The sequence below is a fragment of the Macrobrachium nipponense genome, chromosome 18 (assembly GCF_015104395.2).
Source record: "Macrobrachium nipponense isolate FS-2020 chromosome 18, ASM1510439v2, whole genome shotgun sequence".
Classification (NCBI taxonomy): Eukaryota; Metazoa; Arthropoda; class Malacostraca; order Decapoda; family Palaemonidae; genus Macrobrachium; species Macrobrachium nipponense.
In genome coordinates, this window is record NC_087211.1 from 53,999,530 (window position 1) to 54,026,768 (window position 27,239).

General features: G+C 38.9%; 1 protein-coding gene across 1 annotated transcript; it reads left to right on the top strand.

Annotated features, from left to right (window-relative positions):
• The first annotated feature begins 1,504 nt into the window (after window positions 1-1,504).
• LOC135196591 (E3 ubiquitin-protein ligase RNF13-like) lies at window positions 1,505-27,035 on the top strand. The gene is given in 10 exon segments (XM_064223431.1): window positions 1,505-1,644; window positions 3,365-3,550; window positions 4,576-4,728; window positions 7,716-7,908; window positions 8,022-8,127; window positions 8,582-8,687; window positions 11,964-12,138; window positions 17,819-18,003; window positions 26,881-26,983; window positions 26,986-27,035. Coding segments are annotated over 9 exon segments (1,098 nt in total). The 5' UTR covers window positions 1,505-1,644; window positions 3,365-3,523.
• The last annotated feature ends 204 nt before the right edge of the window (window positions 27,036-27,239 follow it).

The following is a 27,239-nucleotide window of genomic DNA, read 5'->3' on the forward strand; positions in this document are numbered from 1 at the left end:
TTTTTATTATGCATACGTTGGTAATGTGATTTCTCATCAAACCTAAAAGAATACTGGACATTCATACAACATCTTTGACCTTATTACAGTACGTACAGATCTTGAAAGATTCAGAGAAGGATGTGTCAACAGTAACAGAAGTGATTCATATCCTGTCATGCTCAGAAATGTGCCTTGCAGTTGTTTGTTTTTTATTTTTGTTTGTATTAACCCCCTTTAGTTGCCATGACTTGTTTTAGATATGGAATTTTTAAAATATTTATAGCAAATATAAAATGTTAAAGCATTATGAGTAAGCAGTAGTGAGATCTCCAGTTTCTTTGGTCAGGTTCATGATGTGGTTTTTATATGGAAGTTTTCTAAGGTTTTGTTTAAAGAAAAAGTGACTACTTGGTTAGGAGCTGTGGGCGATGCAATGGCCTTAAGGGGTTTTCCAGTTGTGGCTATACTGTCGTGAAGTGACTTAGCCCCTGTAAACACAGGTTCTGGTGTTGCGTGGTTTTGCATTTTTTTATATTTTGTGGTTTGCTTTTGGAGTGCTGTGTGTATTTTGTAACAAAAAACTGGATGTGCATCTATTATCATTTACTGATGAATAGAACTACGTACTATAGATGTTATTTAGAATACACAGAGTGAAGGGAAAGTTTTCAAAAAGTTGCATTATTAGGGAATGATATTAAAAGGGGTTTCATGGTTAGTAAGCCAAAGCACCGAAAGCTAAAGTTTTTCTTCTGTTAGTTTTGAACAGGATTTGCTGTAGAAAGGTGATATACACAGTCGGTTATGTTTTTTATACATAGAGCATTTAGGATGATCCAGGCTACTCGAGCTGTTATAATCCAGAAGTATTGTTGAAGAGGATCTTTTCTTTTGTCATTTGATGGTTGGTGACCTTTATGGAATATTTATTCTAAGTTCTCATAGTAATAATGCAGATTCCCATGATTGAGCATCTTATTTATTGAGGCCACTTTAGTTTTGTATTCTGTGTTTGTGCAGCCATACATATCTTTTTTTCTGTTGGAGAAGTGTCATACAAAACCAAACGAATTTTTCTTGAAATTCTTTGCTTGAAAATGTCATGCAAAGTGCTGCATTAAGCCAAACAAAAAAAGATTGGAATCCACAGATCTTAAATCGGGAAAAACTGATTGGTGGGAGATATTCATTGCCTTGAATTAATTGCCTTGAGAACTGCAGAATGGACAGAGTGAGATACTTGAATGACAGCATTCCTGTGTCTCTCCCAGATTGGGTGATAGATGTGTCAATAGCTCACTTTTTTTTTTTTTTTTTTTTTTTTTAATCAGAAGTTCAAATGAAAAACTGATGCGTAATTTTGATATTCTCGAGTACTTTCTACATTTTTGTTGCTTAGAAATTTACAATGGATGTAGTATTAACTAGATAACCATGAGGTTGAATAAAGATATCACAGTTTTATCAGTTGATGTGATTAAAGTGCTCTGTGTTTGATAAGTCCCTTTGATAACGCTAAAGGACAATATTACATTCTGTAGTACTGGACAGTATTATGTCCAAGGAGTGTATCCACTGATACAGCAGCAATATCACACAATTTTAGTGGAAGATGAAAGACTTGTAGTGACAGTGACAGTGATTGATTTCATCAGTGAAAAGGTAGCAGTGTTTATCTATGTAAGATCTGATTTGCTTTCTTCGACATGGTTAAATTGCTGTTTAAAGCCACAGCATTTGGAAAGTGTTTATTCATTATTTCAAAAAGTAAAATCAAGGATATATATACATGGAGTGTACTAAACCTATGATGTGTTTTTTTGTGAATTTAAAATTCTGATTATAAGGACCTGTAGTGGGTGACCAGAATAACGAGAATATTCCAGACATATTTCAGGTTGGCAATAGTTAATGATGAATATTTACTATCAGTGAGTGCTGTTAAGGAGGAAACCCTTTCACTGATGTAAGTTGTATGTTGCTGTACTGATTTTTTGCTCCAAGCTGTTGTCCCCTGAATGTCTTGTCATTCATAGCCTGTTGATGCAATAAATGCTCTTTGTAATTTGTCACAGAAAAAATAACAAATATCCATAATCTTGGATTTAATTGCATGTTCCCATTCTGAAAAACTGCATCTGTTAATTATTGATGGTTGCATTCCAGTGGAAAGGACAGATGAAGAGCATGGGCTCTCACTTATCTCAGACAACCCTTTGTAACATGATTTGGTTGCATTGCATTGTGACCAATCATAAAAGGAAACTCCAGGCAGTTGTAACTCAGTGCCTCAACAACCTACATCATTTTTGGCCCTACGACTCATGATTGCAATCCTCAGTCCTACATGAAATATCAGATGAAATATAAATTCTGCAAAGTGTGATAGGAGAGATGAAATATTCAGTACTATACTCTTACTATACTCTATAATCCAAGCACTATTTAGGTGAAGTTTTGTGCTATTCATGTCACCCACACCACCTGAACACTTGAATACTGTTTTATAATTGGGCCTACATGTAGAAGTATTCTATCCAGAATTTAATTGAAGGTTTACAATTAATTTAGTCATACAAAGTTCTTAGGAGATGGCTCAACATGACTGTATTTGTCTTAATGTTATTTTGAGAGAAATTGTAATATTGTCGGATACCCCGCTACATATGTATACTCAACCTAAATTTGACAACATGATTGGCCTTGCCTAAGCATATGTGAGTTGTTTGTGTTTATGTGTGGGGTGGGGGTGTGTGTAAGGTAAGTACATACTGTAATGCTATGATCAGTTTCATTGCCACTTCTGCTTGTACCAACCTGCTGGCTCTAACCTCTCTGTGATTATCTGCAAATTTCTGATCATATAAAAAATAATTTAAATTACATATTATGGATCAAATTGCATTTTCTATATGCAAAAATTGATATGGTAAACTGTTATAAATACAAGGTCAGGTTTATAACCTTGCCTAAGCATATGTGAGTTGTTTGTGTTTATGTGTGGGGTGGGGGTGTGTGTAAGGTAAGTACATACTGTAATGCTATGATCAGTTTCATTGCCACTTCTGCTTGTACCAACCTGCTGGCTCTAACCTCTCTGTGATTATCAGCAAATTTCTGATCATATAAAAAATAATTTACATTACATATTATGGATCAAATTGCATTTTCTATATGCAAAAATTTGTATGGGAGACGGTTATAAACACAAGGTCAGGTGTACCTAAGTGCTGCTTTACCTCATTCCAAAAGTTCTTTAGTTGTGTTTTTCCACTCACACTAGACATGCAAAAATGAGTGAAAGCCAGAGATATGTACTTTTGGTAGTGTTTATCAATTTATTAAATTGGTAATCTTGATATTTCTTATTTTTTCTTTACAGGCATAGTATGTGATAGATACCAAACTCAGTTTTGGGGCCAAAGTTATCATCATAGGTGACCAAGTGATGAGGCCCACACTAAGATAGGACCCAACTGAAGAGCTGTTAACTACATCTTGATTGTTACAGCAGGGAGACACCAAAGAAAAAGACAGTATTATGGAGGTTGATATAAAATCAAACAAGGTAATGTTTGTTACATAAGTAAACTTGCAACCCTGTTCTGTCATTAATGTTGATGGGGGGTTTGTATATAAACAGAAATGAGAATTACATTGTCAGTAATGAATTAATTTGAAGTTTTTGCAAATTGTCTCACTATTTATGACATTTTCTTATGCATTAGCACTGTACTCGGCTTGTTAGAGGTTTTTGATTTTCTCTCTTAATATGCATCTTCTGTACTTTGTCTGAACTCCTTTCTGGTCCATGCCTTCACTAATACCCTCATTTTATTAGATTTTTTATATCTTCATTTTTCTGTTAAACACAAGAGTGCAATGCTTGGCAGTATTCAAAGACCATGGTGGACATATGCAGATGTAGTATGTGTTATTTAGCTTTTATCAAGTTATTAATTGTGTTACCTTTTGCAATGAGTTCAAAGTTGATTGCATCTCTGACACTTGTGTGGTACTTAAAGTTTTATTATGTAGACTTATTGTGTGAAGAAGTAGATGATATGGAGTACCAGTTTATTTTTAAACAGCAAGACCATTTTACCATTCAAGTAAAATAAAGTTTTGGTAAATGGCTCTTTGAAGCAGTATTAAACAAACCTCTGTTGAATTTGCATCAGTCCTGTTTCCAAGAAGACCATATCACTGGAGTGAAACTTCTTAGACTTTGAGGATTTGTAATTTGAACTATATTTGTTTGTAGTCCACAACATTATGTACGCCGCTTGTTGGTTATCAGATGGTCTTGTGTATTTTATTTGGCTTATTGTACTTTGATGTTAAGGGTTCCTCGCAATATCCCCTTTGACCATCGCTAATTTATTTTGCCCCAATTTGTATTTCTTATTTATTTCTCATAAATAAGATTAGTCCCGTGGGAGTAAAAAAATTATAACTCAGTGTTCCTGTGAAACTAATTTGTAATAATTTTAGAGGTTTCAGTTAGACATATTGTGGTTATAATCATTTGATTTTTTTCTTTTTTGAATGTTTAGGTTCTTTAATTTTAATATTGAAATTTTCTTATTTCAGATGATGTTGGGAGCATTTTGGATGCTCTCGCTGCTCATTCAACAGAGTCTAAGTGACGTTATTGTTATATCAGCCATTACAAATAAAACTATCACCACTATTGCAGATTACCCTGCCTCATTTGGTCCACCCCTACCACTTGCAGGCTTCAAGGTACGTAATGTGTTGTTGGTGTTGTGCTGTATGGCAGCATCTCCAGTTATATCTATAAAAATGGCCTAATTTAATCATTAGGAACAAACTCTTCAAGCCAGCTCTATGAGGTTCAGAATATTAATTAAGTCTATTTAATCTCTGTATGAATATTGATAATCATGTGTCCAAATCCTTTTTGAAGCAAGCCACTTCAGTATTGTAATTGCCCATTATTGGCTACATTAATCAAAGGGTGCCAAGTGTACACAATGTATGTACTCGTCGGTAAGAACTCTGATAAGATATGCTTTAAGTAGTGTTTAATTAACAATCTGAAAAGGTCGTTGCCTTGCAAAACAAACATCTACAGAATGGAATGACCTTGTCAAATACCCCCACCCCCCAAAAAAAAGTGAGGAATAAAGTAAGTGTATAAACACTGTACATGTAAAAGCAGCAGTACAGGTAGTGTCCAGTTACGATAATTCGTCTTACCATAATCTGATTTGACAATGGGGTTAGCAATTAATACTGGCACGACAATATTTTGAAAATAGTTTTAAATTTTGCTCATAACGTGTGCAGCCCAGCGGCATACAATTAGGCAGCAAGAGAGACAGACCAAATCACAATAGCCTAACGTTATCCCATCTTCTAGTTAAATAAGTTAAAAAAAAACAGTGAAAGAGAATTATGAGTTTTGTTTTAATATTTTACTATTTTGGTAAATGTGTACAGCCGTGAACAACCGAACGAGAAACAACGTTTTGCTAAATACAACTGAATTGGATAACAACATCCATTTGGCTTGTATTTCAACCATCGTACGATAGTAAACTGTTACCGCAGTTATGTTATAAATGGCGTTATGTATAATAGGACTGAAATATTTTTAGGTGATAACTTTGTTTGCTGTAAATCAAAGATCAGCAAGGAAACATACTGTTAAATTTAAACAAAGTTGTAGCTGAAGCTGAGAACATTTTTTGAGCTGCTAATGACTTATTGTGCATCGGTAACAAAGATAAAACCCCCTAAACTATCTGATCAAACAGAACCGTAGATAAAGTTAAGAGAGAATCATTTAAATTAAAACTTCAGGTCTTGAAAGAATGCAGTTTACTGCTGTTTTCATGTCAGTAAAAGATGAGTAACATAATGGTAAAGCTCGTACTACGAAGAAATCAAGTGAAAATAGTGAACGGAATCACATAATTTTCATTACACAATAAACATGCCCACAAAGCAATCTGTTAATGAAAAAAATAATTTAGTTCCCAACAAGACATATTAAATTCATATTTCGACTTAAAATTAACACGTCTTATAACCAAAGATGACCTTGTCTCATGTAAGTAAAGTATCTAGATATTCTTTTATGCTAACAATAAGAAAAACAATTTACTCCGAATTGAGGTAAATGCAACGAAATAAACTCGTATTCACCATCAGCTGATTTCCAAACCAAAACATTGAAAACTTTGTTAGTATTTTATGATACAATACGTAATATGAGAATACATACAATATGATAGGATAGAGTAATGTAACATTTTAAAAGACACGGAAAATATGCATATTTGTTACTTTTTTTTTTTTTTTTGCAAAATGCATATTTGTTATTATTATTATTATTTTTTTTTTGTATAATTATATGTAGGCGCCAGCAGCCTGATAGGTATTGCTCAATTATGCCGATATCGGTCCAAATCTGAGTTTGATTTATCATGGTATCTATCATCGTACACACTAGGCTAACTTGTTCATATTATTCAATTTCTCTAAGTAGTACTGAATTATCATGAGCCAATATACATTGAACCATAGAGATTTAGTTGAAATTAATAATTACTATGCCATACATATATGTTTAAGTACACAGTGTAGGGTAGCTACCCTATATGTAAAGATGGTACTGATTTCCCAAGTGTAGGCTAGGCTATATTTTAGATACGATTTTTTCGACATTCTATGGGATTTTCGGGACCTAACCCCCTCGTAAGTAGAAAAATACCTGTACAAGTAAAAAATACCAAGTCTGTACGTATTGTGTAGCTCTCCAACATTTTATAACTTCAACATACAATCATGAGGATAATGTGTTGCACCACAGCCACTTTTTAAATGCACAGTTATCAATATGTACCCCTAGCCAAGAAGACCATCCAACTGTCTTACATTGTAAATAATGAACAACCTTGGCTGGGTAATTTGACAATGTGATACCTTGGCAGAAAGTGGATACTGATGCCCCGGAAAGCTAACATGCATTAACTCATGGGGCACAAGCACCAAGAGCCTTGCTGGAAGGTCCTGTTGAAATAGAACTTGGAAAAGGTAGCGAAAAATGAGATATTATGGCAATCTAAGTCATAATTCTTGATGTAGAGAAATGCTAGGAAAAATAAAACAACCTCTTTAAGTAAACTTTATTTTTTAGACGAGCCTGTAGATTTGAATGGTAATTATTTCAAAGAAGTAGACCTCCCACCCCATCAGTTGATTGTAATATTCTAGTATGTAGTGTTCACTTGACAATACCTTAGCAAATTGGGTGGTTGGCTCACTGTTTCCACACAGTCATTAGTAGTGATAACATTGTTTAAATTTGATACTTGTCAGCTCAGAAAGAAATTTGGAAGAAGGCAGTTGTAAAGCAGTTATTTATAGTGGTAAAAACATTTCCCACCATGTGGGAATGAGTCTCTGGAAGGGCTTAAAGACTTCAAAAAAGTTATTTTAATATTTCCCTCTTTTGTCTGACTAGAGATGCGCTGTTATTTATGTATTTTTTCTTTACATATGCATTTGTGTATAATAGAGTCAGTAGCAAGTGAATTTGTTAATTGTATCTAAGAATTGAGTCTCATGTTATATTATGTGATGTGAAAATCAAATAAGTATGTTGAATGAGTACATTTTACAGAGGCCTCTGTAATTACTTTTTTTTTTTTATTTCATGGTTATGCAACATATGTTGAGCCTCACAATGCTTTTTATTTCAGGGTTATGCAACATATGTTGAGCCTCACAATGCTTGCATCGTTCCAGACCCACCTCCTGTTATTGCTAACTATAGTGGCCTTTGGATAGGCATTGTTAAGAGGTATAATTGTACATTTGTGGAGAAAGTACTAAATGCCCAGCATGCAGGCTATGATGCTGTTATTGTCCATAATGTTGGATCGAATATGTTACGTAAGTTTGTTATTGGTTTGGAAGTTTATGTTATATGAAATTGCTGTTGATTATGACTTAATACAGTATGATGATAATATTTACTTATTGCATAGATACTCTTATGTTTCCAGAGCCGATGAATGCCAAAGATAGAGGTGATGAGGTGGTCATTCCTTCAGTATTTATTGGTGAAGTCGATGCTTTGATGATCATAGAAAACTTCCTGTACACAAAGAAGTATGTTTCATAAATCAATACTGCTATGCTTTATTTTTGTATCTTGACAGCGCTAGTCTCCATTTTCAATGCTTTTAACTTTTGAAACATAAATTTTGTACCTGTTTTCATGACAAACACAATCTTTGTGTATACTTTTTGTGTAAAATTAGATGTATAGGCTAAAAGCATTGTGGAAAATGACTTTTCTGAATGCTAATTTGAATGGTCTCCTTCAATTTTTATACAGTATTAGGTACATTAATGTTGAAGGTAGAATATTGATTCCTCGATCACTATTGTCATTTTAATCCCTTGTAACACAAAATGCTTTTATACTTGCATATGTATGTTGTTATTACATCAAAGTTGTTATACCTGCATTATAGTTCATTAAAAAGTAAAATTTGAAATGGGAGGTAGATTATTGCTATATTGCTAGGCTGTTACTTATGTTGTTCTGACTCCTTTGTAGGTTCATCTTGGATATTACTGGTGACATCCCTTTCAACCTGCAAAACTATCTGGTTCCTTTTGCCATCACTATAGGGATTTGCTTTATTGTAATGCTCACCTTTATGGTAAGTTGCTCTTCCAAAAAGCCCACTATCTAATAACTTGTTAGTTTTCTTCAGTTCCAGCTGTATATTTTTTATTCATTCAGGAGTAAAAATAAATACCTCCGTTGGAGGTAACAGAAGACCTGGGAATGAATGAATCAATGGGAAAAAGCATATAGTATGAGCACTTAAGGTTAGTAATAATGTATTTTAGAAACTACACTTCATATAGCCAAGTCCAAGATTGAGAATTATTGTTCCAGACAAGTATTTTAATGCTTTATCAATATTTTCCAATTCAAGTTTCACATTGCTGTCAACAAGAGATATGCCCATTTTCGTGGATGTTGCAGCCAGAGTACCTCATTTCTGTTTATGCAATTTCAGTTTAATGATAAGACTACAAATCCTGGTTTTTTAAAAATATTTTTTCCATTTCTTCATGAAGATATTCTGGTGTACTAAATGTTTATGCTATATTGATTATGGTAATTATGCTCCTAGATGTGGCATTCAAACACCATGAAGTATGTGTAGTAAAGAAATTGCAGCATTAATTATTGTTTGCTGTCTAGATTGTAGCTTTGGTATAATCTTATCCACAGTTACTATTACGTTGCAAGATGAACCTGTAGATCAAACGAGTAATATTTTGCAAGTGATGCTCAAGGTCAAACAAGTTGTATATAAATAGTGACTTTATTTTTTAAAATGCATATTTTTGGATTTCATCAGAGAGACACTTTTACCAAGCTTATTGGTATCCAACAGGACTAAGTAAATGTAGGGAACAGTAACCTTTTCAAAAAAAAAAAAATTTATACTGCACAAGTTTTCAAAGTTTCCTTTTGTGACATTGATGAATTATTTTATAAATGAAAGCTTGATTACTAATGTGTTTCCACAAATTCTCATAACATTGTTATTTATCTGGTGTTTTTTAATCATTTGTGTTCAAGTGAACATTTCACAAGGAAAATGGGCTTTTCTTTTTCATGCCTAAAGGGATTTCACTTTGGCGTTTTGTCCATCAAGTGGATCAAACGTGGATTGGACTCCTTATATCATTGGATATATGGCTATTATGTTGGGATTGTTGTTGGCATTCTGTACAACAATGGTATGAATTTCTTTTCATTGTGTGTATCAGTACCTTTGGTAATAATGCAGTATTACTTATTTATGTGGTATACAGTTGTGTTGCCGAAATAGAAAAGTAACATTTAAATAAAGGACTAAAAATGTATGTTGTACTTTTCAAATCATTTTATCTTTTTAAGGTGCTACAGTTGCATTTAATTTTATTGATAGCAACTTCATTAGTCTTGTTGTTAGTGGTAAATATTTCTTTTTAGATTAAAGTACTTGTAGTACCAGGTCATATTCATCTGTATTTGGAAGTACAACATATGCTGCTTATAGTTGTCCATGCCTGTAATACAGGTATATGTACAGCTTTTGAATTATGTACTGGTATGAGCTTAAAACGTGTAATTGTATCTAGTTTCCAATGACGCTATTATTGTGCAACTCGTGCTGTTGGCAACACAATTGTATGCAGGGCCTTTATAATACATGTACAATATTGCAAACGGCTGTACTTCCTTTTTTACTGGTATTGCAGCTCATCTGAGCTATATATAAATGTAAACTAAAAGTTAGAAATTGGTAGAATGCTATAATTCAGCCTTTTTGTTACTACTATACAGGTATCCATTTTGTTATCAGTTTAACCTAAGACTTAGCTTGTAGGTTTTTATGGTTTGACATAATATAGATTGATAATACTGCATTTCATTTAGTGATGGTCTGTAAGTTTTACATTATGGTACTGGTTGCATTTTTTTTGTATTTGATTAACTGGTTAATTTTTTAGTATATTACATTACAGTACTTAATTCCTTTTTCTGACAGGAGTAGATTTATATAATTATTTTTTTATAGGATGATGATGATGATGATGATGTATAACCAGATAACAAATAACATTTTCCAAATTCTTAAAGTCTGATCCAGAAGGATTTGATCTTGTGTACAAAATTGATAGGTAGTTATTTGAAAAAATTAGAGAGCTTGGTAGGAAGAGATCAGAGGATATTGGTAAAATATAAAAAAGTTAGATAGAAAAAATGGGACTGGGCTGACAGTTTGGTGTTGGATCCCTTTCTTTCCCGAGGTATAGCACCATTCCTTTGTACACACTGACATCCAATTGTCAGTAATTTTTTTGTATACAAAAAATTTTTTTAATATTGAATGTACCACACGTTTGTATTTATCCAAATGAATTTATGATCTTTTAACATATAGGAAAGTCTGGCCTTAATTCCGCAGCAGTCTGTAAATAGTTGCGGGTGGGGGGAGCTACAAAGAATCTCAGTGGTAAATAAGAGACAAAAATGTTCATTGAAAGATAACAAAATGGTTGAAATAATGCAGACTCAATGAATGTAACCAGAAAGTTGGGAGTGAAACGGACATACTGAAAGTGGACCAAAAGTTGGAATAGTATTAAAAAAAAAGGCCAGGGGGGGGGGGGGGGGCGGGGTGGAGATGACAGCTTATTAATTATGGGAAAAGGTATCAAATGCCTCAGTTACAGGATATGTACTAGTTGGAGGAGACACTTAAGGTCAGTGGTGTTCCAACATAAACATATTTTAATGCATGGGGTGTGCAATTGATCATACAAATACAGTATATTTTTTTCTTCACTACTATTCTGCAAGATATACGAGTGTCCCCCATTATTGGGTGGTTTTCTAAGAAGTAAGCACAGTTTCCTCAGAAAATAGTAGAAACTCAGAACTGATGCTTAATGCCTATATTTTGTGCCAATAAAAAACCTGTGTAGATGTTTTTAAAGTTGGGGCAGTTTGAACTGCTGCTTGCTATCCAAGAATTAATGCCCTTTATACAAATTGACTGTCACTAAATGGCAGCAGTGAGTGATCCATGGGGTAGGAGTTTTTGCGGGGAAGTGTTATTGCGTTTATAAGAAAGTGCCATTGCATTGAAAGACCTACAAAACACAGGCAAATCCATGCTGTTCATTGGTAACAAACCTAAGAGTTCTTCCTTATTTCCTTTTAGTTCCTTTCTCTGAATATGGTAATGCTGTTTACAGTAAATTTGTATTGAAGTGCGTATTTACATCAAAGAAAAGAATATTAGGTTGATAAGTAATATTTTTGGATACTGTATTCCTCTCTACCTTGTAAAAGTATATTTTAGGCAATAACGAGATGATTATATGCTTTGTAGGAATGCCTGTACATGGAATGATTTAAATTTCAGATTGTAAAGTGTGTGCGAGATTACCGCCGCTCTCGGCGTCATCGCCTTTCTTCCAGAGCCTTAAAAAAGCTTCCAGTTCACAAGTTCAAAAAGGGGGACCCTTATGAATGCTGTGCAGTCTGCTTAGAAGATTATGTCGATAATGATAAGCTTAGGATATTACCTTGTTCACATGGTGAGCTATGTCTAACACAAACACAATTGCATTTAAAACAAATACCATTTCATCTCAACATAAAAAATGGGTTGTCATGTATGTTTCCTCTTATTTTTGTCTCTTAAATTGTGGTTTTAAAAGTGCTAGTTAATTTATAAGTTATATGTTGTAATTCAATCTAAATTATGGTTTGTTCCTACACGATGTACAAACCTTCGGTCCTTTGCATAGGAATTACTTCCTCAGCGTGGGCTGGAATATGGTCGTTAAATTCTTGAACAAGGTGGTTAGGCAGTAACTACCATGTGGTAGGCAGATGTAAACACTCCACTTTGCTTTTGGCCGTCTTCCGATGAAAACATACGTTTGTGAGCTCTTGCTGACTAGCTGTTAGTTACAATTTTCCCGGTGGGATCTTTAATTTGTTATTTTGAATGAATATGTATATACTGTTTGATATTAATAATTATTTGACTTCAATAATTAATATGCAAACCTACTTTTTGTGATAGCCTTGGTAGCTGCCTTTGTGCTTTGTGTTAAGGGTCAGTGGCATGGATGTGAACACCCTTATTACATCTTTAATGTAAGGACGAGACATGTATTCATCTGAAATTTACGCTTACGCTGTGGAAATTACGCTGTGGAAATTACCGAGGGGAACTTCAGAGGTTTGTCCTTGTTTCATTTGGTATTTCCTCTTCTCCTTCGTCCTTTTGTTAGCTGTCTGATGAAGATAGTGGAGGGGGTGCGTGGTGTTGGTGTTTGAGGGATTTCTTCTTTTTTTCGGAGAGTGGTGTCCTTGGATGCGAGAGAAGTATCCATATTTTTATAAATCTTATTATCTTTCTTTTACAGGATAACAGTGGTGTTAGTTGATTACAGTAGTAGATGGTTGGATATCTCTTCGTGTTGACTATCCTAACCTTGGAATTATACCTCTGACTCGTAGCATGCTGTGATATTGGTCCTCGAGTGTGTGTACTGTTCCCTTGCTGGAAATCATATTCATTTGCTGCTGCTACTCTGGAGTTTCGTCACTGGGCAAAGCTTTCACTGATGCCCTGTGATCATTAACTCTATTCCTGCTGGTAAATGTACATCACCCTGTAGAAGAAGTGGGCAGAATTTGGAGAAGTCGAGGTGGAAAAGAGCTCATCAAGTGTCGTCATCTTCCTCTGAAATCATTATATATTTTCCATCAACCTCCACCCCTATGACTTCTAAGGCTTTCTGCTGAAGAAGGAGAAGGTAGTCTCCCCCCTATGAAGTCTCGTCATGGGACTTCTAAGGGTCTGCCTCCTTGAACTGAGGAGGTAGTTGAGTCTTCTGCTGGCTCACCCAGACCACAGCCACATTTGCACGTAACCGACCGGTCTCAGTGGTGGCGAATGTTTCTCCAGCTATGCGAGAGTTTTGTAACCCTCCTTGGGAAAGCGTTTCTCCAGATGGTAACACTTTCTTAGACTCGCGTCGCGGCCATCACCGCAGGTTGATGGCTACCCACGACTCACTTCTGCTAGTTCTGCTAGCAAGGCGAGCGAGAGCATACAGTCTTCCTCGCCTATTCCCTCTACTTCCTATGGCTTTGCCAGGAGGGGTGAGGTGAATAGGAGGGATCCTGCAGTATGCTTTCCGTAGGATTCAGCGTCAGGGGACTACATTCCTGGAGGGATCATAGGGTCCTACTAGATGTACGTCTACATCATTGAGGAAGGATCTTATGGGAGCCTCAAGTGTATGCTTCCAAAGCAAATAGAAAATTCCTCCCTGATCCAGTCCACAAGAAGCAGTTCTTCAGGCAGTACCATCCCTGTGTTTTCATTACTGAAAGACTCTCTGCCTTCATTGCAAGCTCTGACTTTGTCGCCAAGTAACAATGAAATAGCGAAATAACTTTTTCAGTCCTCTGTAAAACAACAGGGATTAGAGCCATCTTCACTGGTTGGTGTCATAGACGGGACTTTTTCTATGATCAGAATCGCGAGAGTTTACTTCTCTCGATTCAACTGTGAAGACGTAGGTCCACATTCACCTTAGTCATTCACTAAGTAATATAGTATTGTTTCTCATTGGTTGAGATTCAACTACTGATGAGAAACTTGTTTTGCCATCACAGGGACCTCGGTCCCTAGAAGGCATTTGACTCAAGTCTAATGTGCACATGCCTTGGGAGAAACATTATCTCGTCTCTCAACATCGTTGGCGAACAAGATAGATGATTTGTATGGTTGTTCCCAGCATCACTCTTCAAAAGGCAGGTGTCATGTTGTGACTACGTCTCGGATGCGTGGCAGCGCAATCAGATGGCATTTGTTCATGTGTCTGAATCCTTCATGATCTCCTGTACTGTGGACTTTGTATTGGTTAATCCAGATCAGTCATTACTTTGCCCTATTGGTGTGTTGATGTACCTATGAAGGATCAACACCCTTCATTGAGTATCGATGCCCTTATCCAATGCAGACTGCCAATGCAGAAGTGTCTAATGACCTTTCTCAGTCTTAGGAGATCATAAGAGACTTCTCTGCAGTTGGATACATCCAGTGGCTGGTTACATTTCATCACTCCGAAGAATATGTGGGACCAGGAGATAGATGAGGTCTCTTTGCAACCATATTTATATCTTTCTTCCTTTGGGTCTCCCCACAGGTCCTTGGAACCTCTTTTCCTTGGAACAGTGGTGGATGCTCACAGGTTGTGTTTGCTTACCCAGCTCCTTCAAGAGGACAAGTTGCATCTCGCCTATGGTGTGCAGTTCTTGAGGTAAGAATGATGCGAGAGTGACTGGCCTCTCCACAATCCCCTCCTACTCCTCTTCCTCCTACTCCTCTTCCTTCAGGTTGAGGATAGACTCGAACTTACACTTGCTAGTTGGGCGATTGATGCAGTAAACTTACACATTGAGCTTCCTTTCTATTTTTCTTATCAGAATCATAGAAGCAATCTCGCTCCTTCCTCTAGCAAGGGGAGGAACTTTGCATTAATGCCTCCGACTAAATATTCTTCCCAGCCCTTTTTCGGATGAGTTACGATTCCTCACTCATTTTGAAAAGGCCCAGAAGTCTGACTCTTGATCATGCAGCTCCTATACTCCGATTAAGTTGGCAGAGGCAGGGCACTCCTTGCTCTTACGACCAAGAGGAATATCCCAGGTGTGCAGAGCTCCAGTCAGTTTTAGAGGCTCATTCACATTCCTCCCACCAATCAGTGAGTCTTCCTTATGTAAAAAGGACCGAGGGTTTGCATATCGTGTAGGAACAAATCACAATTTTTCAAAGTATAAATTGTATTTTTCCTAACTATACAAACCTGAGGTCCTTTACATTAATGCCCACCTCATGCCACCCCTCAATCTGAAACCTGGGCCAAAAGGCAAAGTGGAGTGTTTACATTCGGGTAGGCAGGCCTACCCGCTTACCAGATGGTAGTTACTGCCTAACCACTATTTCAAGAATTCAAGGGCTGTATTACAGCCTTACCCTGAAAGAAATTCCTTACGTAAAGGACCTCAGGTTTGTATAATTAGGAAAAATGTAATTTACTTTTTAAAAATTGATTTTTGTTTATTATTTTGTGAACCAGAGTGTTTTTCACTGAAATTAGAAATGATAGTGACTTGATAACCTTAGAAAACCAACCCAGTCATCTTCTGCCCATTCAGTAAAGTAACAGCTATGGTAATTGTTAAAAAAAAATTTTTTAGGACATTTTTACAGTACAGTAGTACCTCGAGATACGAAAGGCTCTACTTACGAAAAACTCGAGATACGAAAGCCAATGCGAAAAATTTTACTGCTCTACATACAAAAAGTTTTCAAGATACGAAAGGTTGTTGCTGTAAAGTCCCGAGATTCGCCCGGACCACCGAGAACAATTTTAAAACTCCTGCGCCGCAACTGAGTAAACTCGCCACTATCCTCCCGCTCTCCCATTGGTTCCTGATGCTAGTCACCCCATAAGGTCCTGCTCTCCTATTGGTCAGCATCCACCCCTTGTGCTTTAAGTATTGTATTGGTAAAAGGTTGCTGTAAATTGAAAAACTTATTCATGCAATACATTTAATAAATAAAAAACATTTGGTAAAGATAGAATAAAGAATAGAAATGAATGGTTATCATACTGTTTGGTAGTTGAAGAGAGATAATGTAAATTTATGGCTTACTGTGTAAAAGTGATTGCTTGGCGATCGTTCGATAGTAGTAAGTGCTGGATGTAAACAGACGTTTGGAAGCTTTTTTTTTTGTTTTTGTTTATTATAGTTAATGGTGACTTAATAATTATTTGAAATGAGTACATGCAATACATTTAATAAAAAAATTGTGAATTAGATATCAGAAAATATAAAATAAATCAGTCTGCCAACAAATAGGTATTTTTTAGAATTCTTCTTCTGTTATTATTACGTTACGTATTACGTATGTTTCATTACTCGGTATCTCCATTAGGTAAAGATAGAATAAAGAATAGAAATGAATGGTTATTATACTGTTTGGTGGTTTCATTAGTTGAAGAGAGATATTAATGACAATTTATGGCTTACTGTGTGCTAGGAAAAATGATTGCTTGGCGCTCGTTCGATACTCGTAAGAATGTAAACAATCGATTGGAAGGTTTGTTTTTTCTTTGTTTGTGTATTATAGTTAATGATTAATTAATAATTATTTGAAATGAGTACATACTGATTATTTATACATTTTATTGGCATATTCTAAGCTTTTAGCTCTTAGGTTTAGATGTTAGAATCATAGACTAGGCTACAGTAGCAACTGCTAACATAGGCTAGGCTTATTGCTAAGGGACATATGCTAAAGTCCTAATATATGCAGTAAAAATGGGGTTGAACATTACATGCAGTTGAATATTACTCAAGTATGTACAGTATTTTACCTTTTTGGAGACATATTTCTTCCGTCGTAACCCTAGAACATGTGTTTTAGGCCTGGAAATATAATTTACTGGGGTGTTTTTGGAGGGCTTGGAACAGATTAGCCATTTACATGTAAAATGTGTTCCAAGATACGAAAAACTCATAATGTGAAGGCCGTCTCGGAACGGATTAATTTCATATCTCGAGGTACCACTGTACATCTTTTTTAGTGTTTTCTAATTGCCATAAAACCATAACTTATTTTAACGACTACAATAATTAATAATAATAAAAAGGATTAGTTTTTCCAGACCTCTGAGTCTTAAATAGACTTAAGGAATACAAAATAGAGAAAGAAGAGAGATTAATTGTTATTTACATATGCTTTCATTTCACTATTAATTGCAGTTAAACTTGAATGAATTTAAGATACGTCAAAAAGATCCTATCCACGACAGTACAATTTAGAGAAAAGGAAGATTAAGTTTTGGTACATGTGCTTTCATTTCACATTAATTGCAGTTGATTTAATACTGTACAGTTAAATGCAGAAAGGCTGAAAGGTTTTTTATAGAATAAAATGAAAAGGCATAGAAAATCCTTTTGAAGAGGCTATAGAGTTTTAATAAATTTTTACACATTTCAGTTTAGGCCAAAGCAAACTTGTATTTATAAGTAATATCAGTAAATTATATGTATTATGGTAAATTGTCCCATGCACATATGTACTACTAAGATTTTCATTTCAACTGTGTATTTTGTTACTTGTCTTTATTTGTTGACAACTTTGATAGCCAAGCCTAATTTTCATATTGTTCCTTTCTAAAGCTTATCACTGCAAATGCATTGATCCATGGTTAACAAAGAATCGTCGGGTGTGCCCCGTTTGCAAGCGGAAAGTAATCACGGGGGATGAACGACCCTCAGACTTAGACACAGATTCTGAAGATGAAAATAGTCCCCTCATAAATTCAGATGGTGGAACTCAGGGTGGCACATTTAATGAGCAGCGGGTGAGTTTTCTTTACCTGTATCTTTTACATAATAGGTTTGTAAATTGCTTTTGAATGACGTTTGTCAAAGAAAAAATGAAAAAATTAAGTTTTGGTGACTGAAAATTCAGTCTAAATATTACTTTTTTGCCAAATGATTGCATACAGGACAATAGTTGATCATGCATCCTTCCTATATACAAACACCTTATTTTACTAGGTCTATATTGCCTGAGAATAGCTAAAAACTGAAGTTGTTAGTTTTCTTTGTAATAATTAGCAGGTGACCAATATAAGGTATAGGTGGATTATGATCTCACTGTGATAATTAGCCTGAGCAAAATTGGTTTTCACTGGTAAACCTGACAACTATCGACTTGTTTACACACAAAAGGGAAAGTGTTTATATGTCCCAAGCTGTACTCATTGGTAATTTATTTATAGGTTTACCTTGAACTTTATGTAATAATTGTACTACTCAGAAATTTTCAGCAGCACATGAAGTGGCTGAACTACTTTAAGGCTATTAACAATATGCATAAATTATTCTTGTTTCTAACAACAAGACTAAAACAAATCATTAAATATTTTTATGAGTTTCACACCAACATGGCAGTTAATAATCTTGAATTTGGGAACTTTTCTTCGTCTTTGATTCTGAGAAATCTTAGTTTATCTTATAACACTTGAATTTTGTACATGAACTTCCCTGACAGATATATACTTAGCTATAGTCTCCGACGTTCCCGACAGAATTTCAAATCTCGAGGCACACGCGACAGGTAGGTCAGGTGGTCTACCTTACCCGCCGCTGGGTGGCGGATGTACGAACCACTCCCGTAAGCTTGTCAGATTTTTCTCTGTCGCGGGAACGATAACAACTGTTGTCGGTTCCTCTCGATAGTTTTTCGATTCTCGCTTGCCGGGAGTTAATTTGGACTTCTTTTGGTGACGTATTCGCTTTGTTTGGCTTGGCATATGCTGATTGTGGACCGGTTTGATTTTGAGTTTGATTTTCTTTAACGATGTCTGACCTAGATTCGGTAGTTAAAACTTCGGTTTTGTTTAGGGTTTGCGTGAATGAAGGATGTAAGGTGAGGTTGCCGAAAGCTTCGGTAGACCCCCACACGGTTTGCATGAAATGCAGGGGGAATGAATGTTCTTTTGCTAACCCTTGTAGTGAATGTAAGGGATTGAATGAAGAAGAATATAAGGCTCTCTCTTCTTATGTTAGGAAGTTGGAACGTGATAGAGTGCGTAAGGCTTCCTCTAGAAGTTCTAGTAGATCTAGAATGAGTGAGTTGGATGTGGATCCTAATGCTAACGTAGAATTAGAACCTTCTTCCCAAGTTGCAGCCCCTGCTCCCCGCACCGAAGCCGAAGATTCGCCTTCGGAGGCGGCAGCTCTGAGAGCCACGATTCGTTCTATGGATCAGAAGATTCGTCAGTTGGAAGGTAAGGAGAGTGTTAGTGATCAGTGCAGTGTCCCCAGTGTTGTGGAGGGTGCGTCTGACCGCTCCTTAGTGCCTCTAGGCCTAGACCCCTCTTCCAGACTCCCAGTTCCAGTGGAGTAGGAAAGTCGAAAGCCGCAAGAGGGCTAGGGAGAACCCCCACCGGTCAGGCGTCCCTCGGCAGATCCTGAAGTACGCTCCCAGGCTGCCTCGGATCGCTACAAGAGGAGCTACTACGCCAATGCTTCTCCTCTTCGTCGTCTCCCTCTCCGAAGAGAGGTTGGAACTCCCCGGATGCGTCGCGCCCGTTGAAGAGGGCTTGGAAGGCTCCCTGCAGTCCTTTGGCTTCTAGTCCGGAGGTTTTCCCCGGAAGAATCGTCGGTGGAGGCGAAGAAACCCAAGAAATCCTGTGAGCGTTCTTCTTCTCGCGCTCCGCGCTCGGCGCCTGCTTCCGAGGAAGAACAACAAGATTCGCCTACGAGAGTACTCGCGGACTTCAAGCTCAGATCACGGCGCTAGCAGACTCTCTAGCAGTTAGATCACGTAGGAAGAAGGACGTTTCTCTTCCGATCAAGAGATCTAGGCGCCGCTCTTCAGAGGATCGTTCTCCTCGTTTTAGGCGTTCTCCTTCATATGGGGAGGTTTCGTATGAAGGTAGGGGCTCGCGTGAGCGCCCTCGCTCGCCTGCTCTCTTTCGACTTCAAGGCGCCAAACATCGGTAGGACGCTCTATGGAGAAAGAAGTTTTTTCTCCAGATTGGATTCCCGCTTCCGGTAAGCGCACTGCAACTGTCATCACGCTATTTCTTCAACTCCCTCGCGTGAGACTTCTCCTCAGCAGCCTCAAGATTCTAGAAGGCGTCCTTATGCAAGTAGGCGTTCTTCGTCCAGATGTCACTCTCCTCGAGTGTCGGATCGTGACTTCTCTCCTGACAGGCATCAAGAGTCTGGTAGGATCGTGTGCATGATAGACGGCCTGCTGTTTAGCCGCTCCCCGCAAGGTAGGCGCCAAGAGCCTACTGCACATCGATCTCCTAGTAGGCGCTCGTCTCTTTTAAGGCGTCATACTCCTGATTATTCTCCTCGGGGCAGACAACAAGAGTCTTTCAAGCGCCCTTCTCCGTGTAGGCGCTCTCCCGCTTCTAGGCGCACTTCTCCTGACCGTTTGTCTCTTGGTAGACAACAGGAATCTCGGAAGCGCCCTTCTCCAAGTAGGCGCTCGTTAGCTTTTGGGGGAAAGCGTACGCCCTTCTCCTGAATGTTACCCTTCTTGTAGACGTCAAGAGTCCTCGCAAAGCAGCCTTCTCCTAGTAGGCGCATTTCGCCTTCCAGTCGAACTTCCATTGATCGTACGCAATTGGACAGGTATGGAGAGCCGCGCAAGCGCTCTGCTCTCGATAGGCGCTCTTCTCCTGGCAGCCGCTCGCCTCGGGATAGGCGCAAAGAGTATAGTAGGCGCTCGCCTCCTCGTAAGCGCCCTGTGGATATTTCCGAGGATTCTCGGAGTAGGAGCCCTACCTCTCCTTCCTTCGGCTGAGATTCCGTCTACCTCGAAGAGGGAGTCTCATCGTAGGCATCCCAGATCTTCTCTTCATTCTCCAGTGGATGTGAACTCTTCTAAGAGAGGGCATTCTCCAACCTCTCGCTCAACTCCTACTAGGATCCCTTCGTCACCTAAGGATCTCCGCTCTACAGCCTCGCAAGCGTCCTAGAAGGTTCGGATGAGGAACCGAACACTTCTGCTGCTGTGTCTTCTTACAAGAAGCTTACAGAGCTACTTTTGCAAGTTTTTGGGATTCCCTTTCTCCTACGGCTCCTCCTTTCTCCTCACTCACTTTTTTCAACGGCGAAGACAGCGAAGAGTTCTTCTTGTGTGAGGATGAAGCCAACTCTTTCTATGAAGAAGGCACTGAGGAGTTTTGGTTCCTGGATGGCTTCCAAAGAAGAAGCGGGGAAAACGATGTTCGCTTTCCTCCTTCGAAGTATCAGGAACGCGCTGGTTTCTGGTATGAAACAGGAGAGTCCTTAGGATTGGGTCTACCGTCTTCGGCTGATTCGGATTTTTCGGCGCTGGTAGATTCGACAAGGAGAACTGCCCTTAACTCTGCTAAGACGACTTGGGCAATGAATGAATTGGAATCACATGCTCAAAGGCATGGTTTAGAGTGCCTAGAAGTATTTAACTTCCTTGATTGGTCGTTGGGAGTCCTAGCCAAGAAAAAAATTGAAGGGTGCCAGAGTCAATTTCGCCAGAAGATCTTATGTGTTTTGTCTTGTATGGACAAGTCGGTAAGAGACGGAGCGAGTGAAATCGCCTCCCTGTATGGGGCCGGGATCGTGAAGAAGAGGTCGGTTTATTGTTCCTTCTTAACGAAGTCTGTCTCCCATGCCCAGAGGTCTTCTTTGCTGTTTGCTCCTCTGTCTGCTCAGTTGTTCCCTAAACATCGAGTGCAGGACATTTCAAGATCACTGTCGGCCAAAGCCACCCAGGACCTTTTGGCACAGTCGGCAAGAAACCTCGCCCTTCCTTCCTACCAAGGCTAAGAAGGAAAAAGCAAGTGTTCGAGAACCCTTTCGAGGGGCGTCTTCATCAAGAACCTCTACGTTTAGAGGTCGTAGACCTTTCAAGAAGGGGTAAGACTTTTGCCAAGTCTGTTAAAGCCCCCAAACAAATAACTTGCAAGTACCTTTCAAAAACAACGGTGGGCGCCAGACTCTTAGAGTTTGCAGAAGTCTGGGCCCCCCAAAAAGGGGCGGATCCTTGGACCCTTTCTATTTTGAGGAGAGGTTACCTCATCCCTTTCGTCGAAAGACCTCCCTTGACGACCATCCCAAGGGAACTGACGGCCAGGTACAGAGACCCCATCATGAATCAAGCTCTCCATCTAGCAGTAGATCAGATGCTGGAGAAGGGGGCTATCGAACTAGTGACAGACCATCATTCATCGGGCTTCTACAACCGCCTTTTCCTAGTTCCGAAGTCCTCAGGGGGATGGAGACCGGTGTTGGATGTAATCGCCCTGAACTTCTTCGTAGAAAAGAAGAAGTTCACGATGGAAACGCCTTCATCAGTGCTGGCAGCACTTCGTCCAGGGGACTGGATGGTTTCCTTGGATTTACAGGACGCTTACTTCCACGTACCGATCCATCCTTCCTCGAGGAAAGTTTCTCAGATTCATGATGGGGGGGGAAAATTTTTTTGGGGGGTTTTTCAGTTCAGGGCTCTGTGTTTCGGCCTCTCGACGGCCCCCTCAAGTGTTCACTTGGGATTTTGAGGAATGTGGCTCAATGGCTTCATTTGAAAGGGGTGAGGATATCCATGTACCTCGACGATTGGCTAATAAGGGCCAATTCAGAAGATCGTTGTTTGAAGGACTTACAAGTAACTTTAGAATGACGAAGGCTTTGGGACTTCTCGTCAATTTCAAGAAGTCGTCACTAATCCCGAGCAAGAGTGTGTGTATCTCGGGATACAGATGAACTCTCTGAGTTTTCGGGCTTTTCCCTCGCAGGAAAAGGATAGCCCGAGGATTCGAGAGAGTAACAACCTTCTTAGGGAAAGAAGTATGCACAGTGAGGGAGTGGATGAGTCTGCTGGGGACGCTCTCCTCGCTGGAGCAATTCGTTTCCCTAGGAAGGTTGCACCTGAGACCGCTCCAATTCTTTCTTCATCGGAATTGGAGTCGTCGTTCTCAGGAATTTTGACGTTCTCCCTGTCGTTATCCCCAGGACATCAAGAAACATCTCTTATGGTGGACAGATCCCAACCTCTTTGCGAAGGACTGTCTCTTCAATCACAGACCCCAACCTGGTGTTGTTCTCCGACGCGTCGGACACGGGGTGGGGTGCAACTCTGGGAACCAGCGAAGTGTCAGGTACCTGGGTGGGGGACCAGGTAGCCTGGCACATCAACAGAAAGGAGTTGATGGCTGTGTGGTTGGCTCTGAAGGCTTTCGAGCCCAAAGTCAGAAGATCGGTAGTGCAGGTCAACGCGGACAACACTACAGCTCTGGCATATATCAGGAAACAGGGGGGAACGCATTCCTTCTCCCTGTACGAGACAGCAAGAGACCTTCTTCTGTGGGCAGAAGAAAGAGGATCAAGCTTCTCACCAGGTTCGTGAGGGAGAGAAAGGAATGTAAGAGCAGATCTCCCATCAGGAAAGATCAGGTCCTTCCCACAGAGTGACTTCTTTCATCTGGATGTATGCCAGAGCCTGTGGAAGTTATGTGGGGCAGGCCACACATAGACCTCTTTGCCACGTCAAGAACAAGAGGCTGGATCCTTACTGCTCTCCGATATCGGATCCAGAGGCATTAGCAATAGATGCTCTTCTTCTGGACTGGAACGGACTCGACGTCTACGCGTTTCCCCCCTTCAAGATCCTGGGGCTAACCATCAAGAAGTTCGTAGAGTCCGATTCAACGAGAATGACCTTAATCGCTCCCTTTTGGCCGGCCCAAGAATGGTTCACAGAGGTACTGGAATGGTTGGTGGACCTTCCAAGTCGCTCCCGCTAAGGAGCGATCTACTCAGACAACCCCACTTCGACAGGTACCACAAAAATCTCCTCGCTCTCAGTCTGACTGGCTTCAGACTGTCCAAAGTTTGGTCGAGCGAAAGGCTTTTCAGCAACAGCTGCTAAAGCAATCGCAAGAGCGAGGAGACCTTCCACCTTGCGTGTATACCAGTCAGTGGGATGTCTTCAGACGTTGGTGCAAGAGGAAGAACATTTCCTCTTCCAGTACCTCTGTGACCCAAATTGCGGATTTCCTTATTTTCCTCAAAGAAGAATGTCATCTGGTTGTGTCAACTATTAAGGGATACCGCAGTATGTTGGCGGCGGTATTTCGGCATAGAGGCTTAAAGATATCCGATGATAAGGACTTGCATGATCTTATTAGATCATTTGAAACCATTAAGCGTCCTCATGTGGTACCAAACTGGAATCTAGACGTAGTTCTACAATTCCTTGGATCGTCTAGATTCGAACTCCTAGCTTAGCCTCTTTCAAGGATCTGACGAAGAAGGCTATCTTCCTTTTGGCCCTTGCTACAGCTAAGAGAGTGAGTGAGCTCCAAGCTATTGAGGGCAATGTAGGGTTTAAGGAAGATTCTATGGTGTGTTCGTTTCTTCCAAATTTCCTTGCAAAGATGAAAACCCATCACGGCCTTGGCCCAGGAGCTTTGAAGTTCGTAGTTTATCTTTCTAGTAGGGGAAGAAGCCTGAAAGAAACTCTTTGCCCTATGAGAATTATGAAGTATTTCCTTAAGAGGAAGGAACAACTTAAGGCGAATCAAGATGTGCTTTGGTGCTCTGTAAAGGACCCCACTCGGCCCATGTCGAAGAATGCTCTCTCCTTTTTTCTGAGAAGCCTTATTACAGAGCACATGTTTGCTTGTAAGGAAGAACATTTTAAACTACTGAAAGTGAAAGCTCACGAGGTGAGAGCCATCGCAACTTCGCTTGCATTCAGAAAAAATATGTCTGTGCGGAACTTGATGGAGGCGACTTTTTGGAGATGCCAATCGGTTTTCGCAAACCACTACCTACGTGATGTAAAAATCACATATGATAAATGCTTCGCCTTGGGTCCTTTCGTATCGGCGGATTCGGTGCTGGGGCAGGGAGCTGAAACTTATCCTGTGTAAATTCTTTATATGTTACCCTATATTTTATATTGTTTTTTGGTTGTCTGAAAGAGGTTGCAGGAGGCACCTCTTTTTGTCGTAATATTAACCCTTTGTATTTTGGTTAGGTGGTACTGGTGGGTTTTGGCTCCTTGCAGAGGTAGTGGTAAGGATCTGTTTAGGTAAGCGGACAAGGTCCCTCTAACAGCATCCGACTTGGATTCTACCACAATAGGGGATCACATCCCAGTGGGTAGATCCGAGAGTCTTTCAGCATCAGGTCACGTCCTAGCTGTAGCTCTCCAGGCAATGCAGACTCAAAGCTAGTGATCTATGAGTCTTCATCCTGAAAAGGTGAGAACCAAGGTTTTTATACCTACAACATTAGTTTGTTTCCCGTCTTACCTGTATTATTGAGCTGTCTCCTTAACCCTGACCACCAAGGGTGCCAATTCAGCTAAGTAATATATCTGTCAGGGAAGTTCATGTACAAAAGAAAATGATATTGTTAAACTACAATAAAGTTTTTGTACATACTTACCTGGCAGATATATACGATTAATGCCCACCCAGCCCTCCCCCTCAGGAGACAGGTGGAAGAGAAAAATCTGACAAGCTTACGGGAGTGGTTCGTACATCCGCCACCCAGCGGCGGGTAAGGTAGACCACCTGACCTACCTGTCGCGTGTGCCGCGAGATTTGAAATTCTGTCGGGAACGTCGGAGACTATAGCTAAGTATATATCTGCCAGGTAAGTATGTACAAAACTTTATTGTAGTTTAACAATATCATATTGCACAACTATTTATCAGATCACTTGCATGAAATGTGTGAAAGGAGATCAACTTATGATATATTGGTCTAGATTATATCTGGTCATCCTCTATAATCTGACATTTGGGGAACTTGTTTAGTCACTTGTCATATACGGGTTTTTGACTGCTTGAGCTTAGCCCAGTCTTTTTTATTTTTTTAGTCCCCACATATCCAAACTACTTGTACAAGCCTACAGCAATCATACACACTGAAACAGAAATTATTGAAAAGTGGGCAAACTCTATCGGTTTAAAAAGGACAGAGCGCAAATGTGCCTTCTCTAAAAGGCGGTAAGAAAGTAACTGAAGCGGTCATGGAATGCCCAAGGCATTGTGCGAGTTCTGACATAGTTTGTGACCAATAGTTCCTTGTGTACACAATTTTTTTAATTAATTTAGCAGTTTTTCAGCTGGCGCTAGGTTTATCCTAATGTTAAAAGACCTCAGGTTTGGTAGTTATGAAAAATACAAATTGATTAAAAAATTTGTCATTTTGCTCTAACTCCAAAAATATAAATACCCTTTTGCCTGACTGTAATTTGTGTTCCTCAGTGGTCTTTTTGTCTCCCCAACCCATTTCATTTGTTTCTTGCAACCTTCAAACTCTGTTATCCTACCCATTCATATCTAGACGATTAGCATGTGCTTAACTAATATCTTTTTCCTTCTTGGATCTCTTCAGAAGTTTAGTGTAATGTATTTTCACAATGGAAATCAGACTGTTTACTTTTTTTTCTTTTTTTTTTCTTTTATATATTTTCACTGAAAATAGCAGCAACTGTTTTGCAGCCACTGTTCATTAAAGGCTGTTATTCATTTTAATGCAATTGCGATCTGCATGCAACTTTTCAATATTGAATTGAAATGTAACAGTAGTATAATTTACTTGATGTGTGTCCTCCACCAAAGTAAAAAATTGTTCTTTCAAGTGGAAAGGAGAGCACTTTTAACTTTGTTTTAGCATTGGAATGAGGAGCACCAACAAAACTTGCTTTATTTCTAGGAAAACCCGTTTCAAGAAGCTCAGCGTTTAGCTGAGAGAAGACGTAGGAATAGAAGACCATCTCGTCATGTTGAATGTGGCCCAGAGGGTTATCAGCGCTTGGCTGATCAACAGATGACGATGATGATGATGAAAGGAGGAGAAGAGGAAGATAGTGATTCCGAAAATAAATCTTATCAGGTGCAGGTACGATTAGTAAAATAGTAATTATGTTAATTTGATATCAAACAAGAGGCTCGTAAGTAATAACAGTCATCAAATGAATAGCTTTTAGTAACTTATCATTACCATTACTATCAGTCCCTAATTATGTATTTTGTTTGCACTTGTTTTTTCAGTAACTTCAAGTTTAGTTTACG